The sequence below is a fragment of the Poecilia latipinna genome, unplaced genomic scaffold (assembly GCF_001443285.1).
Source record: "Poecilia latipinna isolate Pla-1442-1.1 unplaced genomic scaffold, P_latipinna-1.0 Scaffold142, whole genome shotgun sequence".
NCBI lineage: Eukaryota > Metazoa > Chordata > Actinopteri > Cyprinodontiformes > Poeciliidae > Poecilia > Poecilia latipinna.
Genome location: NW_015112758.1, coordinates 228,559 through 252,499, shown reverse-complemented (window position 1 = coordinate 252,499; position 23,941 = coordinate 228,559). Strand labels below are relative to the sequence as shown.

General features: G+C 42.8%; 1 protein-coding gene across 12 annotated transcripts in view; it reads right to left on the bottom strand.

Annotated features, from left to right (window-relative positions):
* tns1b (tensin 1b) overlaps window positions 1-23,941 on the bottom strand; it is a 140,282-nt gene that overhangs the window by 101,921 nt on the left and 14,420 nt on the right. The window contains exon 1 of one of the 12 annotated variants that reach the window (XM_015029064.1): window positions 16,648-16,750. The exons of 10 other annotated variants lie outside the window; for them this stretch is intronic. In XM_015029064.1, coding sequence (XP_014884550.1) covers window positions 16,648-16,662 — 15 coding nt within the window. In that variant the 5' untranslated portion in view covers window positions 16,663-16,750. Of the gene's footprint in view, window positions 1-8,432; window positions 8,582-16,647; window positions 16,751-23,941 lie in introns of those variants that run through there. One more of the 12 variants, XM_015029059.1, reaches the window with a different exon arrangement.

Below are 23,941 nucleotides of genomic sequence, written 5' to 3'. Positions count from 1 at the left end.
AGTGGGACATGGTGGGACATGGTGGGAGCCGGTGGGACCCGGTGGGACATGGTGGGAGCCAGTGGGACATGGCGGGACATGGTGGGAGCCGGTGGGACCCGGTGGGACATGGTGGGACATGGTGGGAGCCAGTGGGACCCGGTGGGACAGACCGGGTCACAGAGGGAGGAAATGGTTCCAGACAGGCAGAGAGGACCCAGGAGGCGGGTCAGGGTGGGAACAGGCCCCCCTCCCCCCTCCTGGGAACTGAGCCCCGTTCCCTTAGAGACGCACGCTAATCCCTGCCTAGCACTCATTAGCACACAGGCGCTAACAGGCAGCAACTGTGTGGACGGAGGCGCATTAATGAGACGACGGCGCTGCCTCACCCTGCCATCACTCCTATCAACTGTTTATATGTTCACGCTGTCAAAACTGATCAATGATCAATATTTACTGATACATCTCTGATTTACTCCTGCAGAAAGATTATTTATGTCTAATTTCAAACAGTTTAAGATCCTTCAATAATGTTTTTATTTGGACTTTTGTTACTTTTAGACATATTTTCAGTTTAATGTTTCATACTGACATCAGGAGCAACAACAGGAACCCCTCGTCAACCTGGGAAGGGTTCAAAGGTCATCTCCAAGCTATCTGAAGTCCATCCTCCTCCAGAGAAAGAAAAATAAACTATTAAAAATATTTTAAAGAGAAAATTTAAAAAGTTGTAAATAATAAAGCAAAACAATGATTTTTCCCAAGAGGAACACAGATCCAGCCCAACGTCACGGCATGAAGCTCAGAGCGCCGTCTGACTCTACAGGTCTCAGTCAGCAGGTCAGAGGTCACAGTTCCAAAACACAGCAGAAGACCTACAACACAGAAGGAAAAAAAAAACAAGCTTTCCAATGGCCTAGTCAAAGACCAGACCTCAAAATTAACTGACAGGTTGAGATGGGATCAAAATGTCTCCACAAGAAAATGAAACTTTGTTTTTCACACAGAAACTTTTCTATAAGACCAAATCATTATAATAATGTTATGATGCATGAAGCTGAAGGTGAGAGAGGTCAAAGGTCGCTAGCACTAAGGAGACAGGATTACAAAACAAAATTTCAATCAGGTATTAATTCATTAACTGGTTTCCTTTCTGCCGGAGCCTCATTACATCTCCTTTAAAGGATGTTCAGTTTGACCCGTCCGCCTGGACCAGAACCAGGCCCAGAACCTGGACCAGAACCAGGCCCGGTTAGGTAATGTTAAACTGCTCCAGACCCGGACCGGTACCAGACATTCCAGCTGAATAACGTCAGTAAGCAGAGAGCGATCTCACCTCTGATTACGCTTCAAACATGACCTCAGTCAGAGGCAGCCATGTTGGCTGGGGCAGCGGATGACATCACTCAGAAACACCAGTAAAGACGGCTGTAAGCAGCAGGTACTGATTATTTTCACTTTAATAAACTGAAGCTGATCTGAATTTAAATCTCTGGTTATAACAGAGAACTGCTAGTATTCCAGTGAGGAACCTGAAGTGGAACTGAAGCCCCACCCCCAGACAAACGAGCCTACCTGAGTGGGCGGAGTCAGGAGACACTGAGGGGCGTGGCCAAGAACACTGCAGCCAAATTAGTGACATTTCCACTTTATCTGTCAACTTCTCAGACCGTCTAGCGACTTTTTCTCAGAACATCAATTAGCGAAGCCACCAGAAACAAATCTAGCATCAAAAACTCAACTAGCAAAAACTTTTTCAAAAAGCCATCAGCAACAAGTGGAGCAACAACTTTATGCAATTTGTGAACGTGCACATTATCCACACTGTTCTGGTTTTGGGTCTGGGGACGGCTCGGCTAAATTCAGATCTGTTTCCAGTTCTGGGAAACTTTTGGGGTTAAAGGTCGTGTGGATCCAGTAACGAACAGAAACGTCATCGCAAACGGATCGGACCAGCAGCAGGAAGTGGACCTGGGTCAGAACCGAATCAGAACAATAAAACAATCTGGACCCAGAGAGAGACAGAAGGCAGCGGCCCGCCAATCAGATGCCTGCAGTCATCTGCGCTTACCAGCTAGCATGCTAACATGCTAACATGCTAGCTGCCATATGGCTGCATCCTGTCTGAGTCCAGCAGTTACAGCTTTTATTTATGTTCAGATTCTGATTTTAATGCATTCATTCATAATTCATAAAGGACTTTTATTGATTAAGGCTGGTTTTCTACAAATGTTCCAGTTCATTTCATCTACCAGCAGAAATGAAAGTTGATTCATTTTTTATGAGTTTGGAAACCCAAACAAGTGTTGGTTCAGACGGTCTGGCTGTGGCTCCAATTAACTCAACTGGTTCTGTTAACCAATCAGAAGTCTCCAAAAACATGACATCATCATCTGGTATCCCTCATCCCTTAAAGAGACAGTAATAATTCTGGATTTATTCCTCCCATTTCTACCAATACGTTTATTAAATCTGATGAGTATTTATGAGGCATGTTAATGAGTAAATTAACAGAAACAGAATCATTTCTTCATGTTTCCATTATTTTGTCTTCATTTCCTCTCCATTTCTCATGTTAATATTCTGGCCTGGACTCAGGTATGTGTTACATAAATCCATATAAAGCAGGATATTAAGCTTCAGCTTCATTTGCTTTCAGAGAAAATCACAGAGATTAGATTTCAGTTCAAACAAAACAAAGCAGTGAACCGATTTCAGAACTAAAGAAAACAAATGATTCCTGCAGAACATGAATGAGAGCGAACTGAGAATCAGACACGTCGAGCGGAGTTCAACATGAAACCATCTGGAGTCGACAACGACCGTCAGCAGAACCACCGCAGGAGGTCTGAACCACAGCAGAGGTCAAGAAGTCAAGGTCACCTGCCAGCGGATCGGACCCGCCGGGTCAGGAAGAACCAGGCTGCAGCTGACCGGGTCAGCTTTGTGTGTTTTATCTGTGCAGGAACAAACGCAGGACATTTCACAGCAGTTTGACTTGGCCGCTACGTTCTGCCTCTGGCAGCAGAACCCCGACTGGACCAAAACCGGTTCTGGGTTTTCACACCAATAGCAGCTCTGCTGAAACATTTCCATAAAAGGAGTTTAACCCGAAACGCAGCGACGAGCTGCTGGGAGTCACTTTGGGCTTCTTACCGTTTTAATTAAACTCATAACTTCAACATGTCGGGTCAAGGTGACCGAAAGGTCAAAATTAGTTGTAAATGTTAGAAAATGATGTTTGTGTCCAGATATTCTGTCCGTCTCACTCAGACAGGATATTAGAGTTTTGCAGGATATGAATTAGAGTATAACCACAACTGAAAATCTACAAAGATCAAAATAAACCAAAAGAAATATTTGAACCAAAAGCATTAACCAATAAAACAGACAGAAGTCAGATAATAACAGCAGAAAGGCAAAAATTATGTTTCAAGATGGTGGCTGATGGATAATTGCTTTTTTTTACTCAAGGAAAATCTGGAGACAGTTAGGCCATAATTATTCAAGAACACTGCAGATAAATTTACATTTTCACTAGTACTAGAATGTTTATAGCACTTTCAGGTTTTCTGTATGGCATTAAGTCCTTAAGTCCAGTTTCTTAAACATCTGAACTTTCAGACAGTCCAGATTTCTCTCCCATTTTTAAGGCTTTTATTGTGAAAGTTTCTTATACTTCACTACAAAGCAGAGGAACAAACTTATTATTCAGGACGTGTTGCTGAGTGGAAGCAGACCCTCGAACGGCAGCAGCCCAGTAAACCTGACAATCTGGTAACAAGTTAAACAGCCAAACCAGGTCAATCTGAATCCAGCATGAATGTTTACTTACGTAGCATTAGCCGCTAACAGCTGACGTAGCTTCCTTCTGCTAGCAGCAGCAGAAAGAGCCTGGCTGGAACAGTTACGTCCAAAGTGCAGCTACATTTATGAGTTTATGCTCCTGGGTTGCTGAAGTTTCACTGCCTTCCAGATAAACATCAACAAAACATCCTAAGTTTTTTGATAAACTTAAAATTGTTTAATATTAAATAACACTTCAAGCTTTAAAACTAAATATTAATGCTACTCTTTACCAGGGTAATCATTAGAACCAGTAACATGTCATCCCTGAAACATGGAAGTTAGTTTATGAACCTGACATGTCTGAGTCACAGCATAGAACCGCAGTACATAGAATGTGACCTATAGACGTTCCCATCAGCTTTCTACTTTAGCTGCCCTGATCCTGGATAAACTTGATCAAGGTTTTAAATATTCTTGAAGTAAATTATTTCCCCATAACTTCTTAAATCTTTTAGTTTACAGAAGGGAAACATATTTTGTGGGCTTTTTAAATGAATTTAAATCATAATTAGCTTTTGGTCACATGCTAACTGTGATAGCAAAGGCTTAAGGTGAACTAAGGTCATGACACATCTGAGGATTAAAAACAAGGAAAACAAAACAGTGTGGAAGTGCTCATTGCATGCTAACTGCTGCTAGCAAAACAAGCTAACACCCATCCATTACTCAGCATTTTACACAATCCAGCATTGTAGCAACAAACAGCAGCTAATCTGGGACGGATGCCATTTTGGATTTTCAGGTTGTTCTTCATGAGAAATCTGATATTCTGTCTTTAAAGGGAGTTTGTTGTTCTGAATAGTTCAGGTAAACTGATAGCAGGTGTGTTACTAACGCCACACTTCGTTCTACAGCATCATGTCTTCCATGATGGGCCATCCACACGGGTTTAAAGGTCAATCAGGCATGTCTGTGGACCTTGCAAGAGGTCAAAGGGTCAATTACCAGGTCTGGTTTTCAGAGGACAATGAAACCATGTGGAGCTGTGAGAACGAGGGCGATTAGACTCTTCTTACGCAATAAACTGTAAAATTACACAACCTTTATGTTCACCTGAGTTGAGAAAGGAGGTCAAAAAGCCTAACTATTTCATTACAATAAAGGTTTTCTGACAGGATAACGGTGGAGGTGATGCACGGTTTGATTCAGGAGGGCTGAGACGGATGTGTCCAGTGGAGCGAACACAAAGCTGGGGTCTGCTGGTGGTGGTGGGAGGACCAAACAAAGCTCCACAAGTTGCATAAATCAGTGGAGCGAAGTGTTAACCTCCCTTATTCTGCTGCTTCACACGTTTCACACATGAAACCAGCCACAGATGGAAAAAATCACCGATCGCCACGATGCAACGAGAGCAACCAGGTGGGTCCGATGTTGGATTTAAAATGGGCCCCAAACGTGGAGCGCTCGTCTGACGACAGGCTGGGGATCAAAATAACTCCAGACTGAGAAAAGAGGAGCAGGAGAGACGGTCCTGACGACAACAGGAAGCTGGAAACAGGCACAACCTGCTTCCATTACAAACGTCCCCAAAAGTGTCAATATTTCACTCATGAAAAAGTTTTTTTTACAATTGCGATGTTTGTTAACTGAGAAACGCAATTTAAATCACACGACTGAGTTTGTTCAAACAAAAAGTCATTATAAATCCTCCTCCTCCTACTTCCTGTCGTCTTCTTCGTCTTTTCCACCAGCAGTAACATCCAGTTGTGGATCACATGATTTATGTGATGCAAAAAAAGTGTTTCCATCGCAGCTTTTCAAAATAAACTCATTTCAATGCAGTCAGAGAATCACCTGATCCCAAAGTAGGACAGTTTTTGTTTTTCTCTCTTTCTGCAGGTGTAGCAGCAGACGTCTGCAGGGTTTCCTCATGACTCTTTCTCTCCTCTACTTCTGTTTCTCCATATATTTTCTTTTCTGTCTTAATGTCCATTAAATTTGAAATGAACATTTACATGTAAATCAAAAGGAGCATCATGTGAAAGCCGTAACGTTCAGCTTGTGACAGTAAATCACCTTCAGTCCCTCTAGGTAGTGCTGGACGTGTTGGGATTTAAAAAGAAAAAGTGATTTCAATCACATCGCTGAGGATGCTGAGCTCAGACGGATCGGATCCACACCTCTGATCACCAGCAGCAGTTTTTGAGATCAAATCCCCCCGACTGACACCTTTCCCAGCCACTTGGCACCAATCTGATCCGGAATAAGGACGACTCCTGAATGTCAACACCTTTAAAAACTCTGGGTTTATTCCGGGTTCATCTCTGAGAAACCTGATAAAATCTCTGGTCTCTGTTTTGGCCTTCATTAATTATTCAGTGTGTTTGGTGGGTGAAGCTCTCCTCTGAAGGCTTTGTGTTTATTTTGCGCCGACTGTTTGCCCCAAGCGTCTTGGCTTCATTTCCTGCGTCCTTCAAGTCGTTCCTGCCAGGTCTTTTCCTGGATTTTTTTTCTGCTGGAGGAGGAATCAGCGTTTATCCAGGAGCAGCCTTTCTGCTGACCCTCCAGCTGACGCAGCGGAGCCTGTCTGGGTCTTTGAGGCGGTCCGTTTCCTGGACGGGGAACCCAGACTTTCGTCCTGATATTTCCTCGTCGTGACGGAGTTAGCAGCAACATGAGCTCCAAACCTCAGAATTATGAAATACAATGATGAAACAGGAAACTCAGACCTGATTGTCTCGATAATAATCTGGTTACAGTGAAACATTTAATATGATATAAAACTGATTCATAGTATAGTTTCCAACAAAGTATTTACATTATTACATTTACAGTGTTAAATTATTTAATAAAGTCCATCTGTAGTTCCAAACATATTTATAGTATAGTAGTTTATATGTTAAACTACTAATCCTAGTTTACTGTGATAAAAACACTGAAATTCCCTGACCTGCAGCTTGTTAATTGTCCTGTTTTAGTGTTTTATGGTCCTAATGGAGGCTTTCAACATTCAGGGAGGTCCCTTGTGGGGTGAAAGGTCACGGATCTACTCAGAACCATCGGCTTAAAGCCACCAATTGTGATTTTAAATGAAGGATTTATTCCATTTTCTACAGACATTCATCATTAAGATCCCGCTGCAGTGAAAGTGAACAGAAACTATGAGCTGAAGATGATTATTAATTAAAACGTTCAGCAAGAACAACTCCCAACCTGAACCTTCCTGGGATTCGTTTCAACCCCGAGTCTCAGTTTTTGGGTTTATTCTGCAGAAATTAGACCAAACAAAGTTTCAGTTTAGGATAAGAACCGTTTTCCAGCTCAAAGAGAAGACCAGAAGATCCTGGAAAACGTAGAATCGTGTTTGGAAAGGAAGCTGAAAGCAAATAGCTGAGGATTAAGTTGAGAAAGGATTTTAAATCAGAGATGTTAAACGATCCGGAGCGTCGAGAGGCTGAGAGGGGGAGGGAAGGAGAGTCCAAATTAAAGAGGCTTCAAACAAAGCTCTGCCTTCCACACGGGGCTCAGATTGAACCTCGCCCCTTTAAGTGAGCCCGCTTTGTCGCCCCGCTCTGATCCAGTCAATCAGTGACCCGCGGCTTAGCTGGGGGGCTTTGAGCTCCTTTACGACCCGGAGCCCCCGCCCCTCCGCCTCGCCCATCGTTCCTCAAAAAGAAGAATGGTAATTAACTGATGAAGAGCTCAGTGAGATTATCCGGCCCCCCGCCGGGCGCCGGCGGTGCGGTAGTGTCCCGGAGGAGAGCGGCCCGATGAGGAGGGACGGATCTGAAAAGGTCCATTCAGACCGGACCGCTTTCATCTCAGAGCGGCGATCAGCGACGGGAACGCCGCTTCACACCCGCACAAACGCAGCGCTCAAAGACGGAATGTCAGACGGAGGTCCAAACACGGGGAGCATGGGCCGGACCGGACCGGACCGGACCGGAGCACGGCCCGGACTAGATTGGACTGGACCAGACCGGACCGGACCGGAGCACGGGCAGGACTGGACCGGACTGGAGCTCAGAGCAACGCTGGTAAAAACGTTAAAGGGTTGATAGAGGAGCCATGCTGGGATGACTTCCTGGAGGCGGAGCTTCAGAAATAGCAGGAGCTTCTTAAAGAGACAGAGGCCTAATTTCAAGGTGTTAAGATTACAAAGTAAACGTTCCTTTCAGTCATATTTGATATATGTGGCATTTTTATAACAACATAATGTTATACAAGTGTAATATAGTTACTAATATAGTTTCTTAAACATAAAACTGCCCTTTAAAGCTCAGCCAATGTGAAAAAGTGGTTTCAGTCTCCATCTGTCCTTCAGACTGGAGCAGATCATGAGGATCTTTTGCTCGCCGACAGATTGAAGCAGAAACAATTTTAACCAAAACTCAGAATAAAAACATGAGATAGTAAAAGATTCACACGTCTAATCACGACCAAAACTCAACAAACGTTCTGAGCCAAATCAGAACCAAACCACCAGAACCACTCACTGAATCTAAAACTTTCTCCCCGGGCAGCAGCTCATTTCAGAGCCCCCACACCGCCGGGGCCCCACGCAGCCGGGCCCTCACCCCGCACCCCGCCCCCAACACGTCGGACCACCCAGAGCTTCAACTGACCCGGCGGCGCCGCTCAGCCTCGGTTCTGACGGATCTCACCCAGAACATGCAGGACAGGCAGACCCAGGTCCGAGCCGCAGGCAGGCTGAGGGAGACGGACGGCATGATGCTTCCTCAGGGTGAGCCCGGCCGCCAGCCGCAGGAAGGTCATGACCCCTCTGGACCCCACCGTGCTCCGCTGTCCGCTCCGGATCAGAACCAGGCTGCCTCTCTGAGCCGCTCCGTCAGTCTGAGGGAAACTTTCACAAAGCGTTTCTCCTCCAGCTGGGGGTTCGGCTGGGGGAGGGGGTGCTCCGCTCGCCCATTTCTCCCTCTCTCTCTCCAGACCTCCAACTCTCACTGCTTTTAATTTCATTCATTGCCCCCCCTCCCCTGTGCACCCCTCCTCTTCCCCTCCCCCTCCTGTTTCTGCGTCCTTTTTAATATTTCATCAGCTCTGCCTCCGTTTGCCCTTCAGATGAACACATGTTTCCCCTGACAACAGGAAATGCAGCCGCGACATTTAGGATCTCAGTCCTGGTTGGAAAATCGGCATTAAAAACAAAAAAACTTTCCTTTCTTTAATTTAGAGCGATTAAAACTTTCAACAAAACAAATTCAGGATAGAAAAACACAAGTAGTAACAAAAGGTGTAAGAATCTAATGAAAAAATGAGAAGACATGATGGTGAGACATGGTGGTGGCAGCACCATGCTGTGGACAGACGGGGTTAAATAGGAGAGGAAGAGTTAAGATGTTATGCTTCAGATCAAAGCTGATTTATGGGCTAGAATGGCCTAGTCAAAGTCCAGACTAAGCTTCACCTTCAGTCTGTTCAAAACAGGTGAAACCTAAACTAGAAGACCAGAGGAGGTTGATGCACGCCGCACTTTTCAGATTTTATTTGTTAAAAAATGGTAAAAATCCTGAATAATTTTTTTTACTTCAGTTCAGGTTGTTCATAGAATACAGAAAAGTTCTTGGATCTAAGATGAAAAAATTAGAAAAGTGATCAATAATTTTAGTTTTTTTTTAATTGGAGTTGTATTTTTAGATAGACTGACGTTTCCAGATGTTCTCCATCCAGTCGGAGGTTTTCCCAGCATGCTCGTTGTTCGCCGTAAACACACACCCTCTCAGGTTCACAATCAGCCGCTGTGTTGTATACAGGTCTGCCAGTTTCTCACACACTGTTCAAACACACAGAGCCAGACACACCCAGAAACACACACACACACACCTACACACACACACACACACACACACAGCGTTAATCTGCTGGCATTTCCTCAGCTCCACACTGAGACGCCCAGAAAAATCCTCCTCATGTTTGGTTTTTATTTCTATACGTTTACATGACGACTAAAAAGAAGGTCCAGTCTGTCTGGCATCTTTCAAATCGAGGCTCATCCAGTCCGGTCCATCCGAAGTTGAATTAAATCAAAATCAACTTCGATGCTGAAGTGAAAGCAAAATAAAAACGGAAACTGAGGAGTTAGCATCCAGATGCTAATGAGCTAATGTTATCACTGTGAAGCTCAAAGAAACAACAACTTGACAGAATAATTATTCAAGATATCAGTGATGTCATTCTGACTGGTCAAAATGTTGATAAAATATCCAAAATAAAAAAGTAATCTGGATAAAAAAACTTCATTATATCTCTAATTCATTTGGAGTCAAACTAACAGTTGTAGAAATTTAGTTTTGCGGAGTCATAATTTGCTCAACATCTCTGCAAAAATTGAATCTCATATACATCTTTAATTAGTAATATAAGTAAAAGTAAAACTTCTTAAATTTACTTTATGACTGGTTATAATTTAGTTGTTAATACCTGGAATATGTTTCAGAAACACAGTAATTAATTGTAGATATTTATAATTAAGGACAACTTAATGATAAATCTGGTATAATTTATTTAATATCAATTCAACTTAAAAATACTATATTGATTCCCTAAGGGAACTCCGGTGCTGTTTTAACTCATTCATTCAAAAATCTTCAAATAGTTATTGTAGCTGATGGTGGCTGTTTGTAGCAGTCTGTGTTACAGCAAATTTGTAAAAGCCTCTGACTAATTACTAAAGACTAGTCAGAATGTAATTAGAGATCTGAAATATGCATGTTGTCTAGTCAAAATATAAGATAGATATTAATAAACTAATATGTCTGTTCATAAAACACTTTCAGATTTCTGGAATAAAAGCTGATTTTATATTAAAATGGCTTGCCATACAACAGTGATGTACGGTAAAATAAAATAAAATAAAATGAAATGAAAACAGATTCCGATAACTGGAACCAACCAGCCGATCCCTAACCTGTTCCTGCACAGCATGTGGTGACAGTAGAGAGGAAAAACTCCCCGTTAAGAGGAAGACCCCTCCAGCAGAACCAGAACCAGAACCAGAACCCGCAGCCAGTCGACTGGAGGTTTGAGGAAACAGAAGAACTGAACCAGGAGAACTTCCTCAAGTCGTGGCTCCAGTGACTTTTTACGAAGTATCGCATCAGAAAAGCTTGACAGAAACGGAAAAGTTCAGAATAAATTTCTCAATTTTGCAAAAAGTTTTACACTCATTTTTTTTTGTCTTTTCTTAAACAATAGAGTTAAAGTGAAGATGGAAACATGTCGTAATGACTCAATGCTGCCATCCACTGGTGGCTCTGCGCCTTACCAGAGGCACCAAACCTTGAGCTACAAGCGAGTTACCATCTTCTACTTCCTGTTTATTCCAGCCATGCGTAGCGTCAACATGATGACATCACGCTTTACGAAGCCGGTTTGATTCTCTGCACCAGTTTATGGAAACACAGATAATTTGCATTTTTACGACATTTTAAAAGTTTGATCAAAATTCGTGTGACAATTGGATGAAACCATAAATACTGTTACTGTAAAAAGTTAACGGTAGTAACAGCTCCTTTAGTGGCTTCATCTAGGAGAGAAACAGCTAAACGGGTTTAGAGAGAGTTAGAAAGCAGAAGCAGGACTCCAATTCTAATGGAAAGTTGAGTGGAAGAAAAATAACCAACAGAGATAAATGAACAAAGTCGTATACCAGAACATTTCAGATTTCTTTCTGCTTCTTTCTGCTGATGATCCTCATGGAGAATCTTTATTTCCCAGCAGGCCTTGGTACCAGCTTTAGTTACCACGGTGACAAACAGAATCTGGAGGCCATCATGAAGAGGAAGATGATGAAGACGAGCTCAGCAGGACCTCAGGCTGTTCCCAGCCGTGCCTGCAGCGCCCTCTGGTGGCCACGAGACAAAATGAGCTCAGAGAGCAGAAACAGGAAGCAGTGATGACAGAGGGGGGGAGGGAAGGGGGTTGTTGACACAGAGAGGAAGAACCTCCCCACCCCGCTCCCCCCCAGGGACACACCCTGCCCCGCTCTGTCTCCCCTCTGCTGAAACAATGCCCCCCTCAGCTCACATGTGCTGAAACGTTTTCTCTGTCCTCTGAAGGAGCTTCAGCCAACCAGCTCAGAGCTCAACGCCGCCCCCTGCAGGCCGCCTGCAGCCACAGCATGAAGGGAAGCCAACCAGAGCAGAAACCAGAGCAGGAAACTACAAACAGGAGAAAAGTGAAATATTCTTTATGAAGTGGATGTAAATAATATACAAGTTTCCCTTTCTGAAATCAGGGACAAAGACTGAACTGTTTCAAGCCGTAATTTATTGTAATCTTGATTATTATGACCCGCAAATATATCAAATCAATAGAAAGGATGTTTTAAAGAGAAATATTTGGTTTTTGTGAATTCTGTTCACTTTTATGTAATGTTTGGTTGGGGCTCCTTTTGCATGAATTCCTGCATCATCGTCTTCATCGTTGGTCTGGTGTCTCATCTTCTTCTGTACAATACTCCATAGCAATTTCATTAATACATTAATTTGCTAATCTGTTAGCGCTTTAGCCAATTTAACTTCACCTACATTTTTCCATATAAATTCTAAAGAACTAATTTATTTGGCTGTTTTTTAAACTTTCAGATAAATAAATATCAACATTCAATATTTATCGACTTAATTCTTCAAATATTCATGCTATTATTTTGAAGGTGATATGGACAGTGGTTCTGTTTCCTCTCCTCGTGTTTTCACTTTTTTTCTCAATAACTATTTCATACAAGAAAAAAACAAAAGACAGACAGTGGAGAGTCAGATATAGACATAAACACAGTACCTAACGGAGCTATGGAACATGTTTATGTCCAAATTAAATCGCTGCTCAAGGGCAGGCATGATAGTGATGTAGTGATTTAGCATTAGCTTCTGCTTCCGCTAAGTAGCCTAGCTAAGTGAAATAAATCTAGAGCTGGAAACTAGAGATCAGGCTGAACTTTGACCTTAACCTTCACGTAGAGTCGGCCCTCTATCAGCTGAAGAACATCTCCAGGATCTGCTGTTGTCATAGCAACCTTCCAGACCTCTCAGCTCTTCTGGTTCTGGTTCTGCTCTGCATCAGAACCAGAACCAGAATCAAACCTGGAGAAGCAGCATTCAGCTTCTATGCAACCACAAATCTGGAACAAACTTCCAGAAAACTGAAAAACAACCGAAACACTGAGTTCCTGACAGCTGCAGAAGCAGAACCGCTTGGATGTGATATTTAGTAGACGATACTAAGCTGAATTTTTAAGATGCTGACGTTCAAAATGAGCAAAATTCTCACAATATTCAGCAAGAACAAGACAGGAAGTTAACCCTGCATCATAATTCCTAATACTCCAGAAAGATTTCCAGTAAAGTCTGCATACATGTCTGCGTGTGTGTGTGTGTGTGTGTGTGTGTGTGTGTGTGTGTGTGTGTGTTAGCACAGCGTCAGGGTGGGAAGACGTTAGCGATAACCTCAGAGAAGCAACTGTTGCTCCAGAGAGAAGCTCGACGTTTTCTAGCTGCTTTTAGAAAACAGAACTCTGAACAAACTGAAGGTAAAAATGAAATCATTTCCGTCCTTCAGCCTCTCAGCGCTGCACCGCTGTACCTGGCTGCTGCCGCTCCGCAGCCTCCAAAACGGAAAGATGCAGAGGAAGAACAATTTCGCCCAACTGAAGACAATGTGGAGACACCAGTGAAATCCTCCCATCCCGTCCTGGACCTGTCCTGGACCCGTCCTGGACCCGTCCTGGACCTGTCCTGGACCCGTCCTGGACCCGTTCTGGACCCGTTCTGGACCCGTCCTGGATCCGTCCGGCTCCGCTCGTCTCACCGGGGACAAAAACAGGACACTTTCCATCCAATTAAAGGAAAATCGCGTCTTTTGTCCTGCAGCATCCCTCTGTAGTCCGTCTCTGGATGCAGCGACATTAAGGACAGAAATGGGCGGGGCGGGTTGGGTCGGGCAGAGCCGCCTGATATGGAGCCAGGCACTTAGAGTGATGGGAAAAGGCTGGGGGGCAGTGGGGCGTCTGCACTGCGAGGGGAAATGAAGGAGCCTTTCTGCCAGAGCGTTTTAATCTGGAACCGGTCCAACTCGCCTGATGGAACCAGAACAAATGATACAGAACCGCCTTCTGACCGAACCCACAACCAACCGGATCAACGTTCTGGGAAAATATTTGATATGTTTAATTTTAAAACATTTTTTACATACAAGATTCCAGAGCTGGAACTAAAGATGCACCGATCCAGTTTTTTTCACTTCCGATACCGATACCGATATCTGAGTATCGATTGATACAGAAAAACAACCAAACTGATTTAAAACGTTTTCTTTTTTTTTTTCAAATACAGACATGAAAGTACTAAGTTAATTTGGTAACATTACAGAACAATTAAATCTAGTTTTCTAAGTTTGGCCAAACATGTAAAAACAAATATAATTTATTCAGTCAGTGAAATCAGGAGAATAACAGCCACTGTAAAATAAATAAAGAAAGAAACAAAATTTAACTGCACAAACATATCTTCTTTCAAATGGTTCAGAAAGTTTAATTAAAGTAAAATAAATAATAAGGCATAGAACTAGACTGAATAGATCTTCACAGATATCCAAATTATTGTCAATATCAGGACCAATACAGATATTAATATCAGATCGGTTAATTTCTAGCTAGAACCTTTGTATGAACACGTTTCGGGTATGGCAGTAAATCTGATGCACAGCTGCATCCACTAACATCTGCTATCATCCACTAACACCTGCTAACATCCGTTAATAGCCGCCAACATCGGCTAACAGCCGCCAACATCCGCTAACACCTGCTAACATCCGCTAACACCCGCCAACATCCGTTAATAGCCGCCAACATCCACTAAGACCTGCTAACATCCGCTAACACCCGCCAACATCCGTTAATAGCCGCCAACATCCGCTAACAGCAGCTGCTTCTCTCAGCCAACCAAGGGTTAATTTCTGCTTCAAACTGGAAAAGACTATCATAGTTCTAAAAGCCTCTCAGAGAAGCAATGCTAGCCTAGAATAGCATTTCAATGCTAAACATGTAGCAGCTAACACTAATGTCAGCGTCCACTGAAAGACATTTTGGTTTTCAGCTTGTTTGGCTGTTTTTTCTCTCAGCTGCTGATTTTTCTACAGACTCTAGAGTCCAAGTTCAACCAGTGACAGACGCCTGAGGATTCACGGCTGGACCGGGTTTCAGAAGCAGAACAGAACCTTCCCACTGTGAAACACTTTTCTCTGGGGTCAGAACCAGAACATCTGGATCAACCGAAGGCAGCTTGATGCACTGGATTTTATTTATGAGCTCAATATAAATGCACACCACACTTTTCAGATTTCTCTGAAAAGTTTGTCACATTAAAATCTCAACAAAACAAACATTTGCAGCTGGAAAGCAACAAAAGAAGGAAAAAATCACAGAGAGGCAAATACTTCAGCCAGGGCAGAAGAGCAGCGTTATTAGATGATCAGAAAAATGATGACAGTTTAACATCTTCAACGGATTTTTACTCAAATAAAAGCAGCCGTCCAGTTTTTGGTAAAAGGCGACTCAAGTAAAAATTACATCACCAGACGGACCAAAATATAAAGTTATGTGAAAAACTTTGATATCTTAAGGACAAATATGAAAAATAATTAGTCTAAATAATTACAAAATAACAACATTAGGCAAAAGAAACAATTTTCCCAAATTATTTTGTTTCCATAAAAAGTTATGAAGTTTTAAACTGCAGGTGAATCTTTGGTTAAAAGTTTATAATTTAGTGAAGTTACACACAAAGGGAAGTTTATCAATACTTCATAATAAAATGAAAACTAAAAATGAGTTACTGCAGTAAATGTAACCAGTTTCTGCTCAGCTCCTGAACCGAAACAATCCTGGCAAACAGACAAAGAACCAAACTGTTGTCTTCCTGTTCTCTGCAGGACAAACAATGGGTCGGTTTCGGCCGGGTCACACCGGGCCGGCTGAGCGCTCAGCCCGGTTAGACCAGAGGTCACCGGGTCACGGGTCATTGTTCCCCTCAGAACAGGAAGTGACCAGTCACGCTGTCAGAACGTGAGTCTGCCGGTGGCGACATCATCGGGTTAACGGGAACCGACTCCATCAGACGATCCGGTCAGAAAACATCCATAAAAACGGCCATCAGAACCAGAACATCAGAACCATCCGTCTGAGAACTCGACTGAAGTCCAGCTGTTTTCTCAATATTCACTCATTTCAAACTTCAAACTAAACATTTAGCCTCAAACTAAATGTTTAGTTTGAGACTGAAATACTAAATATTCTCTGTTCAGTTAGCATATTTAGTTATGCTAGTACGCTAACTAAACTGAATATTTGCTAACTAAATATTTACCTTCAAACTAAATCTCCAGTTTGAAGCTAAAACTAGAAATTTATTTAGTTTGAGGTAAATTTGACCCTCCAACTAAATATTTGTCCAAAAGATAGATATCTGGCTTAATAACTAAAAACCATATCAACTAAATATTTACCCTCAAACTAAGTAACTAATTATTTAGCCTCCATCTAAATATCTAGTTTGCTAACTAAATATTTAGCTCTGAATATTTAGTTTGGACCTGTGACAATTACAAATTAATGAATAACAGTGAAAATTTGACTTTGAAACATAAACTTTTGCATTTCTTTCCCTCTTAAGACAAACTAAATAACCAAAATTATTGTTAATGTTTTACCTTTTCCTGTTTTCTTGGAGGCTCTTGATTAAATGCAAAGAAAAGCGATTCCAGAAATCTTTTACGCTTGTTGCTAAAAGAAGTTTCAAAACAATCAAAAGCGTCAGATCTGACGCTGTGTTGTCGGGTTTGACCCCTGACCCCTGACAGACTCACCAGCCAGAGGGACATCGCTGAGTTGGGTCTGAAGAACCAGGAGCCGTTATTCCCTCCACAGATCCAGAGCCGATGGACTGGGAGCGTTGGGACGCACTGGCCAGCACCAGCCCAGCAGTCTGGCTCCTATCCACCAGCTTCCTGAGCTGCATTGTTCCAGCGGCGCAGAAGGAAACACGTGAGCGCCGTGGAAAGCTGCAGTCAAGAGATCACTGCATGGAAAGTGGGAGCAACCAGAGTCGATTGTTTTCTCTGATCTGCTCCAAACGGATAAAATCTGTTGAACCCGGAGAAGTCCAACAGGATGGTCCAATCAGACGACAGCAGGTCCAAACCTGCTGTTAACTGGTACAATTAGCACTTTATCAAGTTCAGAAGTTCAGAGGACTCCACAGCATTTACACCACATCCAGTCATTATCCTCATGGTTTGCTAACAGGAAAAAAACAGAAATTAGCAGCTCTTGTTGTGTTTTATCAGTTTTTTGAAGTCCAGACTGGAAGCATCCTGATGCAGATTCAAATGTTTCCAACAACATTTTTTCTTTGTCCATTAGAAAACAAACTTTATACCATCTTCAAACTTCTATTTTTATTAAGAAAATAAAATAAGCCACCTGCCTCATGGCTGCAGACAAACAAAGAAACACTCTGCACAGGGAGGTTAAAGGTCAAGGACGTCCCTCTGAAACCGGGGTTAATGGAAGCCATGTTGGATCCATGGGACATGAACATGGCCGCAGTCTCAACACGACTTTCAGACGCAGAGGCGTTTTCTTCTCTGGCTGACAAAATGGTGGCCATCTTTCTGTTCTGCACACACAGAAACTGGATATTTACCGTCTGACATATTTACCAGGATATTTACCGTACAATCTGATCACTAACATAAGAACCAGAGGGGGAACGCAGGCGGACATGAGGCGGTTTGTGTTCATGCAGGTGGAATGGATCCTGAACAACCTGAAACCTGAAGTGAAACCTCCAGGATTCAATCCTCAGAAAGTCTCCAGAAACAGGGGCTTTCTGTGAGCCCAGAGCGCTCACTGCCCCCTGCTGGTCCCTTCAGACACTGCAGGCTGTGGCTCAGTTACAAGCAGCGGTGGAAGCAGCTGCTGTTCTTACATAAATAACTGATACCTGATAAGCAGACTAAATTAGTCATGAAGTACGTGAATAAAGATCAGATCTAACGCTGCACACGCTCCGGTTCTCACATGTTCTGACTAATTTAACTCATGATCCGACACAGACATGGAGAAAAAAACCAAACCAAACAGGTGAATCCAGGAGCTTTAAGAGAGAAATGATTAATATGGCTAGAGACGACAATAATTAAACTTCTTGATCATTTTTTCCTGTATATTTTTTGTACAGTTTTGTTTTTTTAATGCTCTGACTGCGTCTGTGTATTAATGATTAATCGATTGCTAAATTAGCCGATTATTTCCATAATCACTTCATCACAATTAATCAGATTAATAGTTTCAGCTCAACACCAGAGTTTCATCTCTGTCTCTACAGCCCTCAGTTAGCAGGTTAAAGGTTAAAGGTCATGACCCTGAACCAGTATGGCTGGTTTGAATGGTTGAAACAAGATGGCCGCCGGTCTGAGGTCTGTGAGTGGAGATGCTGAGGAAACCGCCTCAGACGTCTCCTCAGCATCCACCGTAACCATGACGATGGCTCATTATCAGCATGTAATTATCATCAGTAGCAGGAGTTTGAAAAGTTTATTAAGAAGAAAGAAGCAGACGTCAGGTCCTGATTAGAAGCTTCTCTTCAGTAAAACATCTTTTTTCTCATAATTTTAAAATCGTTGTTCTGGTAATTTGCGTCCTTATTCAGCCAATATTATGATTACATTTCAGCATCTGTGACCAATTAATCACAATTGATCAAAAAAATATTCACTTTTCGTTCAAAAACTTTTTGCTACCAGATTGTTGAACAGACAGATGAGCTCCTGCACATCTGTCAACATCTGGCACCAAGAGGAAATCAGGTCCACTGAAACCGTTTCCAAGGTAACACAACAACTGCTTTTCTCTTCCAGCCCAGTGACTCTGTGTTCATGTGACAGAAGGTCAGAATGAGGCGTCTGCAAACCAAAAAGAGCTCAGGGTCAAGAAAATCCACTTTACAGTCACTTTGAGACGCCGATGGACCGGCCTGGACGAGGACAGTCCTGTCTCTGTGTCTGTCTCTGTCTTGTTGGACAGGGACAACAAGACAGAGACTTGTTGTCCCTGTCTTGGCCTGACGTTGCTTGGCCTGATGTGGGATTCCTCCTTCCTGATGAAAGAGCCGCAGCGTTCAGTTTCTGACTGCAGGAGGCAGGAAAAAACGGAGCGGAGTCCCAGACTGACCGGACCGGACTGGAAGCAAAAGCTGCTGCTGGACGATCTGAGGCCAAATAAAGGCAGAACAAAACGCTCTGCTGCAGCTGCAGCTGCTGCAGCTGCTGCTTCATCCAGACTCTTCAGGTTTTGTTTCAGGAAATATTTTACCTCCAGCAGGATTTTCCTCCTGAAATTTGGAAATTTATTTTTGAATTGATTAATGGCCACAGGAATCGACGGAATAACTGTTTTAAAATAATCATTAGCTGCAGCTCTACATTCATGATCAGTCACCATGACGATCTGTCCTCTTAAGCGCAGCTGTTCCCGGCATACGACAGACCAAACAAATAAACCTTGTATTAGCTATGCACTTTATTGAATTATGGTTTAATTTAACTCAAAGTTTAAAAAATCCTGGTAAAAAGTTATAAATATCCTCTTCATGTCCTAATTAAAGTATCTGGAGTGGCTGTGCGTTCCCAGCTCCGTTGGCGCCACAGAAACACCGACGTGCCAAACTCTAATCTCACGGTCTAATTTTAATCTGCACTTGTGTTTCAGGCATGGCAGCGCCGCGGATTAGCAGCAGTAAAATAAAAACACACCAAATGACAGAGACAAAGAACGCAGCGGGAAAGAGGAAGAACAGGAGAAAAGGAAGAAAGGAAGGAGAGAAAGAGGAGAAAGGAAGGAGAAATCAGGTGAATGTAGATAAGCTGCTCCTGATAACGGCTCTGTTAAAGTAACGCGTTCTGTTCGTTCCAACACCTTATCTAAATATACGACTGTTTGCTCCATCGTTTCTGTCAGACTGTGAGGTCAGAGATAAAACCTGCTGGTCTGTTCAGTAAACCAAAGCTTCTCCAGCATTAAATACCTTTTATTATCCAAATTAAACAATAAAAATATTTTAAAATATGTCATTAAGACACAGAAAGACTGAGGCAGAGCTGCACTTGGTTATGAAACAAAGACTGAATCATTCTGTCTCGTTTCCAGATGATATTTTCACAATAAAACGACGTTCTGCCACCGCCGAGACGAGAGCAGCACAGTGAGTTCTCACACTGATGGGAAACGGCGCTGGAAAATACTTTCTGTCATTACATCGTTTAGAAAAGTCACTGCAGAGCCGCCAGTCACAGAGCAGCAGCTGCAGGACGACGAGGAGCTGAGCAGGTTGAGTTCAACATCAACAGATGGAAACGAATCCATCCAAAAATCTACTGGAAACATGACAGGCAAACGATCGTTACTGAGAACCATCCTAATATAACTCTAGAAATGAATACAGCAAAACCAAGGCAGTAAAATAATCACACAAAAATGATTAAAAGGGGCGTGCTGTGGTGGCGCAGGGGTTCAGCACAACCCACATATGGAGGCCCTAGTCCTCCACGCAGCCGTCGCAGGCTCGATTCACAGGTTCAACCTTTGCTGCTTGTCTTCCCCCGTGTCTCATTACCCACCTTCCTGTCAACTAACTATCAAATAAAGGCCACTAGAGCCAAAAAAAAAAATTTAAAGAAAAATTTACTAATAAAAAAGAGGAAAAGAAGAAAAACATGAAGCAAAGGGAGAACATGGGCTAAAAAAAAAAGCTAAAAAAAACAAGAGAAAAGGAAAATAGGAAATAAAACAAACAAATGGGAAAGAACAGTGGAAAAAATATAAAAAGCCAAAATGGTAACAAATCTTTTGAGTTTCTTTTCATCTGACATCAAACAAAAGAGAAACGTGATTCACTTTAAGCACAAAAACAAAAACATTTCCATCTGTTTTCTCACCAGTTATCAGGAAAAGTCCTGAGAAAATGTGAAGCTGAACTCCAGGATTTTAACTCCTGCAGAGGAGCAGCCTGAACTGGACAGAAGGGTGATTATCTGGACCAAGAGAAGAGAAGTGATGGAGACCAGAACCAGAACCCAGTGAAATATCTGAATATTTCACTGAACAAATGAAGCTGCATGAGGATAAAAACAGAGAAAGTTCATAATGACGCTGAGAGACAGAGACCCTGAAGGGAGGAGGCTGTGATGTCAACATGATGAACTTATGAGTGTTTGAGCAAAATTAAATCATCCAACTAATGAAAAACAGATGCAACAAATTCCAGACATGTGACTTTAACCCAGAAAGAATCAGTCGGTTTCAGCTGAACGTGGCAGAGCGGCGCCTGGCGAGTTAAACACACGAGCTGCACAGACTGGTGGGGTCCAGGAGGCTGATGTCACGACAGACGGACAGACAGACAGACAGACGGACGGACGGACGGACAGACAGCCAGCCAGCCAGCCAGCCTGGTGGGGGGGTTAGGGAACTAATGACTCAGCTACCGTCACAGAGACGCATTTATGTAGACTTTATTGTCAAGCTCATTTCCTGGGAAATCAATAGTTTCTGTGGAGCATTAAAAGGTCGGTACATAATATAATTTTTATTATTATTATTATTATTATTATTATTATTATTATTATGTTGGCCTCAGAGAGTCTATTACCTTCCTTAGCAGTTATGTGTCCGTCCAATTGTTATATGAACTTTTAAATTGCTGGGAAAATGGAATTGCGAATGAGGCATGTTTCCATCTGCTAGCTTGAAGCAAATCAACCAGATGTTGATGCAGGGGTGGGCAACTCCAGGCCTGGAGGGTCTCCTGCAGCTTTTATATGTGTCTCTACTTCAACACACCTGAGTCAAATAATGAGGTGGTTAGCAGGACTCAGGAGAACCTGACTGCACTGAGGAGATGATTCAGCTGTTGGACCAGGGAGACATTAAGAGCTGCAGGTCACCGGCCCTCCAGGACCAGGATTGCCCAACCCTGTGTTGATGCTACACCAGCTAGAAACAGGAAGTAGAGGTAACAAACGTCTTGGGGTGGGAAACGTATTCAGCAAATGAGTTTTCATCTCCTGCTTTAGAGCTTTAGCTCTTTATTGGAAAAGCCAAAAATCACCTCAGCCAAGCAAAACAACTTTTAAATTTTGTAAAAAATTGAGGCAGTTATTTTTAATTTTCTGTTACATCAAACTACTTCAAAATATGTATAAAAACATTGACTGAAACACTGCTAATCCGCTAATCCACTAATCTGCTAATGTGCAGAGCTAATTCTTCATTTAGCGCTAACTTTGAAAATGTTTAGCACACTTAGCTTCCCATACATACATTTTCCACACACCACTAACTAAATCGTTAATTGTGCTAACTCTAAAGTGCTAATCATAAACATTAGTTATGCTAACGCTAAAGCACTATACCAAGATGGTAATTAGATAATGTCAAAGCAATAATTTCAAACATATTGGTAGCCACCATGTGCCGATGAAATGCTATGTATCACTAGCACGTGGTTATGTTAAAGTTAGAAGTTTAGCATTAGCTTGTGCTAAATGTTTTTATGGGACATTAGCATTATCTGCTGCTACATAAAGTATTTTTATAGCGCTGTAGCATCAACTTCAGCTAAATACGATGTTTTGAAGTGCTTAACATTAGTGAGCTACTCTTGACGATTAGCATATCAGTGTTAGCGCAGCCACAGTTTCTTACAGCAAAGCATCCTCAGATCATTTCCCTCTCAGTCCAGTAAGACGCGCATGCCGGTGTGAATACCTCTGGAATTCCTCTGCAGCATCGGAATGTGTTGGTGTGCAAACCGCTCCGCTGCAGGACCAGTGAGGGCGAAGCAGCAACAATGATCTGCCTCAGCTTGTTACAAGGCTTGGTGTTCAAGTAAAGAGAGGAAAATAAATCCTGGGGTCTTTCTTCGCGCCTGCATTCAGAGGAAATGTAGCACGTCAAAGGGGAGATTTATTACGTCCCCAAAGAAAAAAAAACTTCTCCTGATGATGAAAACATGATTGGGTGACGTGGGAGCCCGACTAACTCCTGCTCCACCGTGACAGCAATTACCCTCACGGCCCCGAAGCATCCGACTTTTCATGAAAAAGTCCTGAAAGGAAGAAAAGGGAACCACGAAAAATCAACAAAGGACATTTTGGAGGAAAAGGGATGAAATGTGGGCGAGCCGAGCTGCCTGTCCATCACTGGGAAGTGCACTGAAAGGCTACAAAAGCCCCCAGAGAGAGTCTTTGGGGGGGCTTTTCAACGTTGCCAAGAGCAAATGCTTCATCGCCCTGCCAAGTATCAGAGAGAAGACAAGAAAATTCCTCCCACACATGGAGAAAAATCAACAAAACTGGAGGACAAAGGCCACTTTCAGAGGAACATAAAGCCATAGGAGCCGCTGGTAGAGGGCCAAACAGAGTGTGTGATGTAGCAGCGATGCAAGGAAGTTTCTGATTTACATTTTAAAAAGCAGACATCACTGTGACTGAAGTGAACATACAGTCACTTCATGCCTTAATCCATCATCTGACCTCCAGCCTGCTGAATCAGAGTCACTTTAAGCAGCTCAATGAAGGGTCTTTATTCCTCTGATTCCACAGACTTCCTGGACGATGTTCCGCATAAATGACTCGGCCAAACAAATAATCCTTCATCGGATTCTCCGATCCCATGAATGAAAAACAGCTGAGTTCGACTCCGAGAGCAAATCCAAACTCATCAAGTCGACGCTTCCTGTTGGTCTGAGATGAACTCATTCATCTCATCTATACGTAGCAGAGATTTACCACCTTCACACTGCCTCCATGCTGCCTTCACACTGCCTCCCTACTGCCTTCACACCACCTTCACACAGACAGCGCTGTTCTATGATTGTAGAAAGACGTGAAGTATAACGAACCTTTTCGTTTAACTTTCTTCCGTTTCCAGCTGATTTGTCGGTTGCCTCCCCCTAGTGGTCTGGAGGACTTCTGCTTCACTGGAGCGAGTTTACATTCAGCATTTTTCCGTTTGCTTTCACTTTTCTGTTGCATTTATTTTCGTGAGAATTGGAGTTTCCATCATTCATGTGTTTGTGCCGCTTTGCCACCGTAGTTT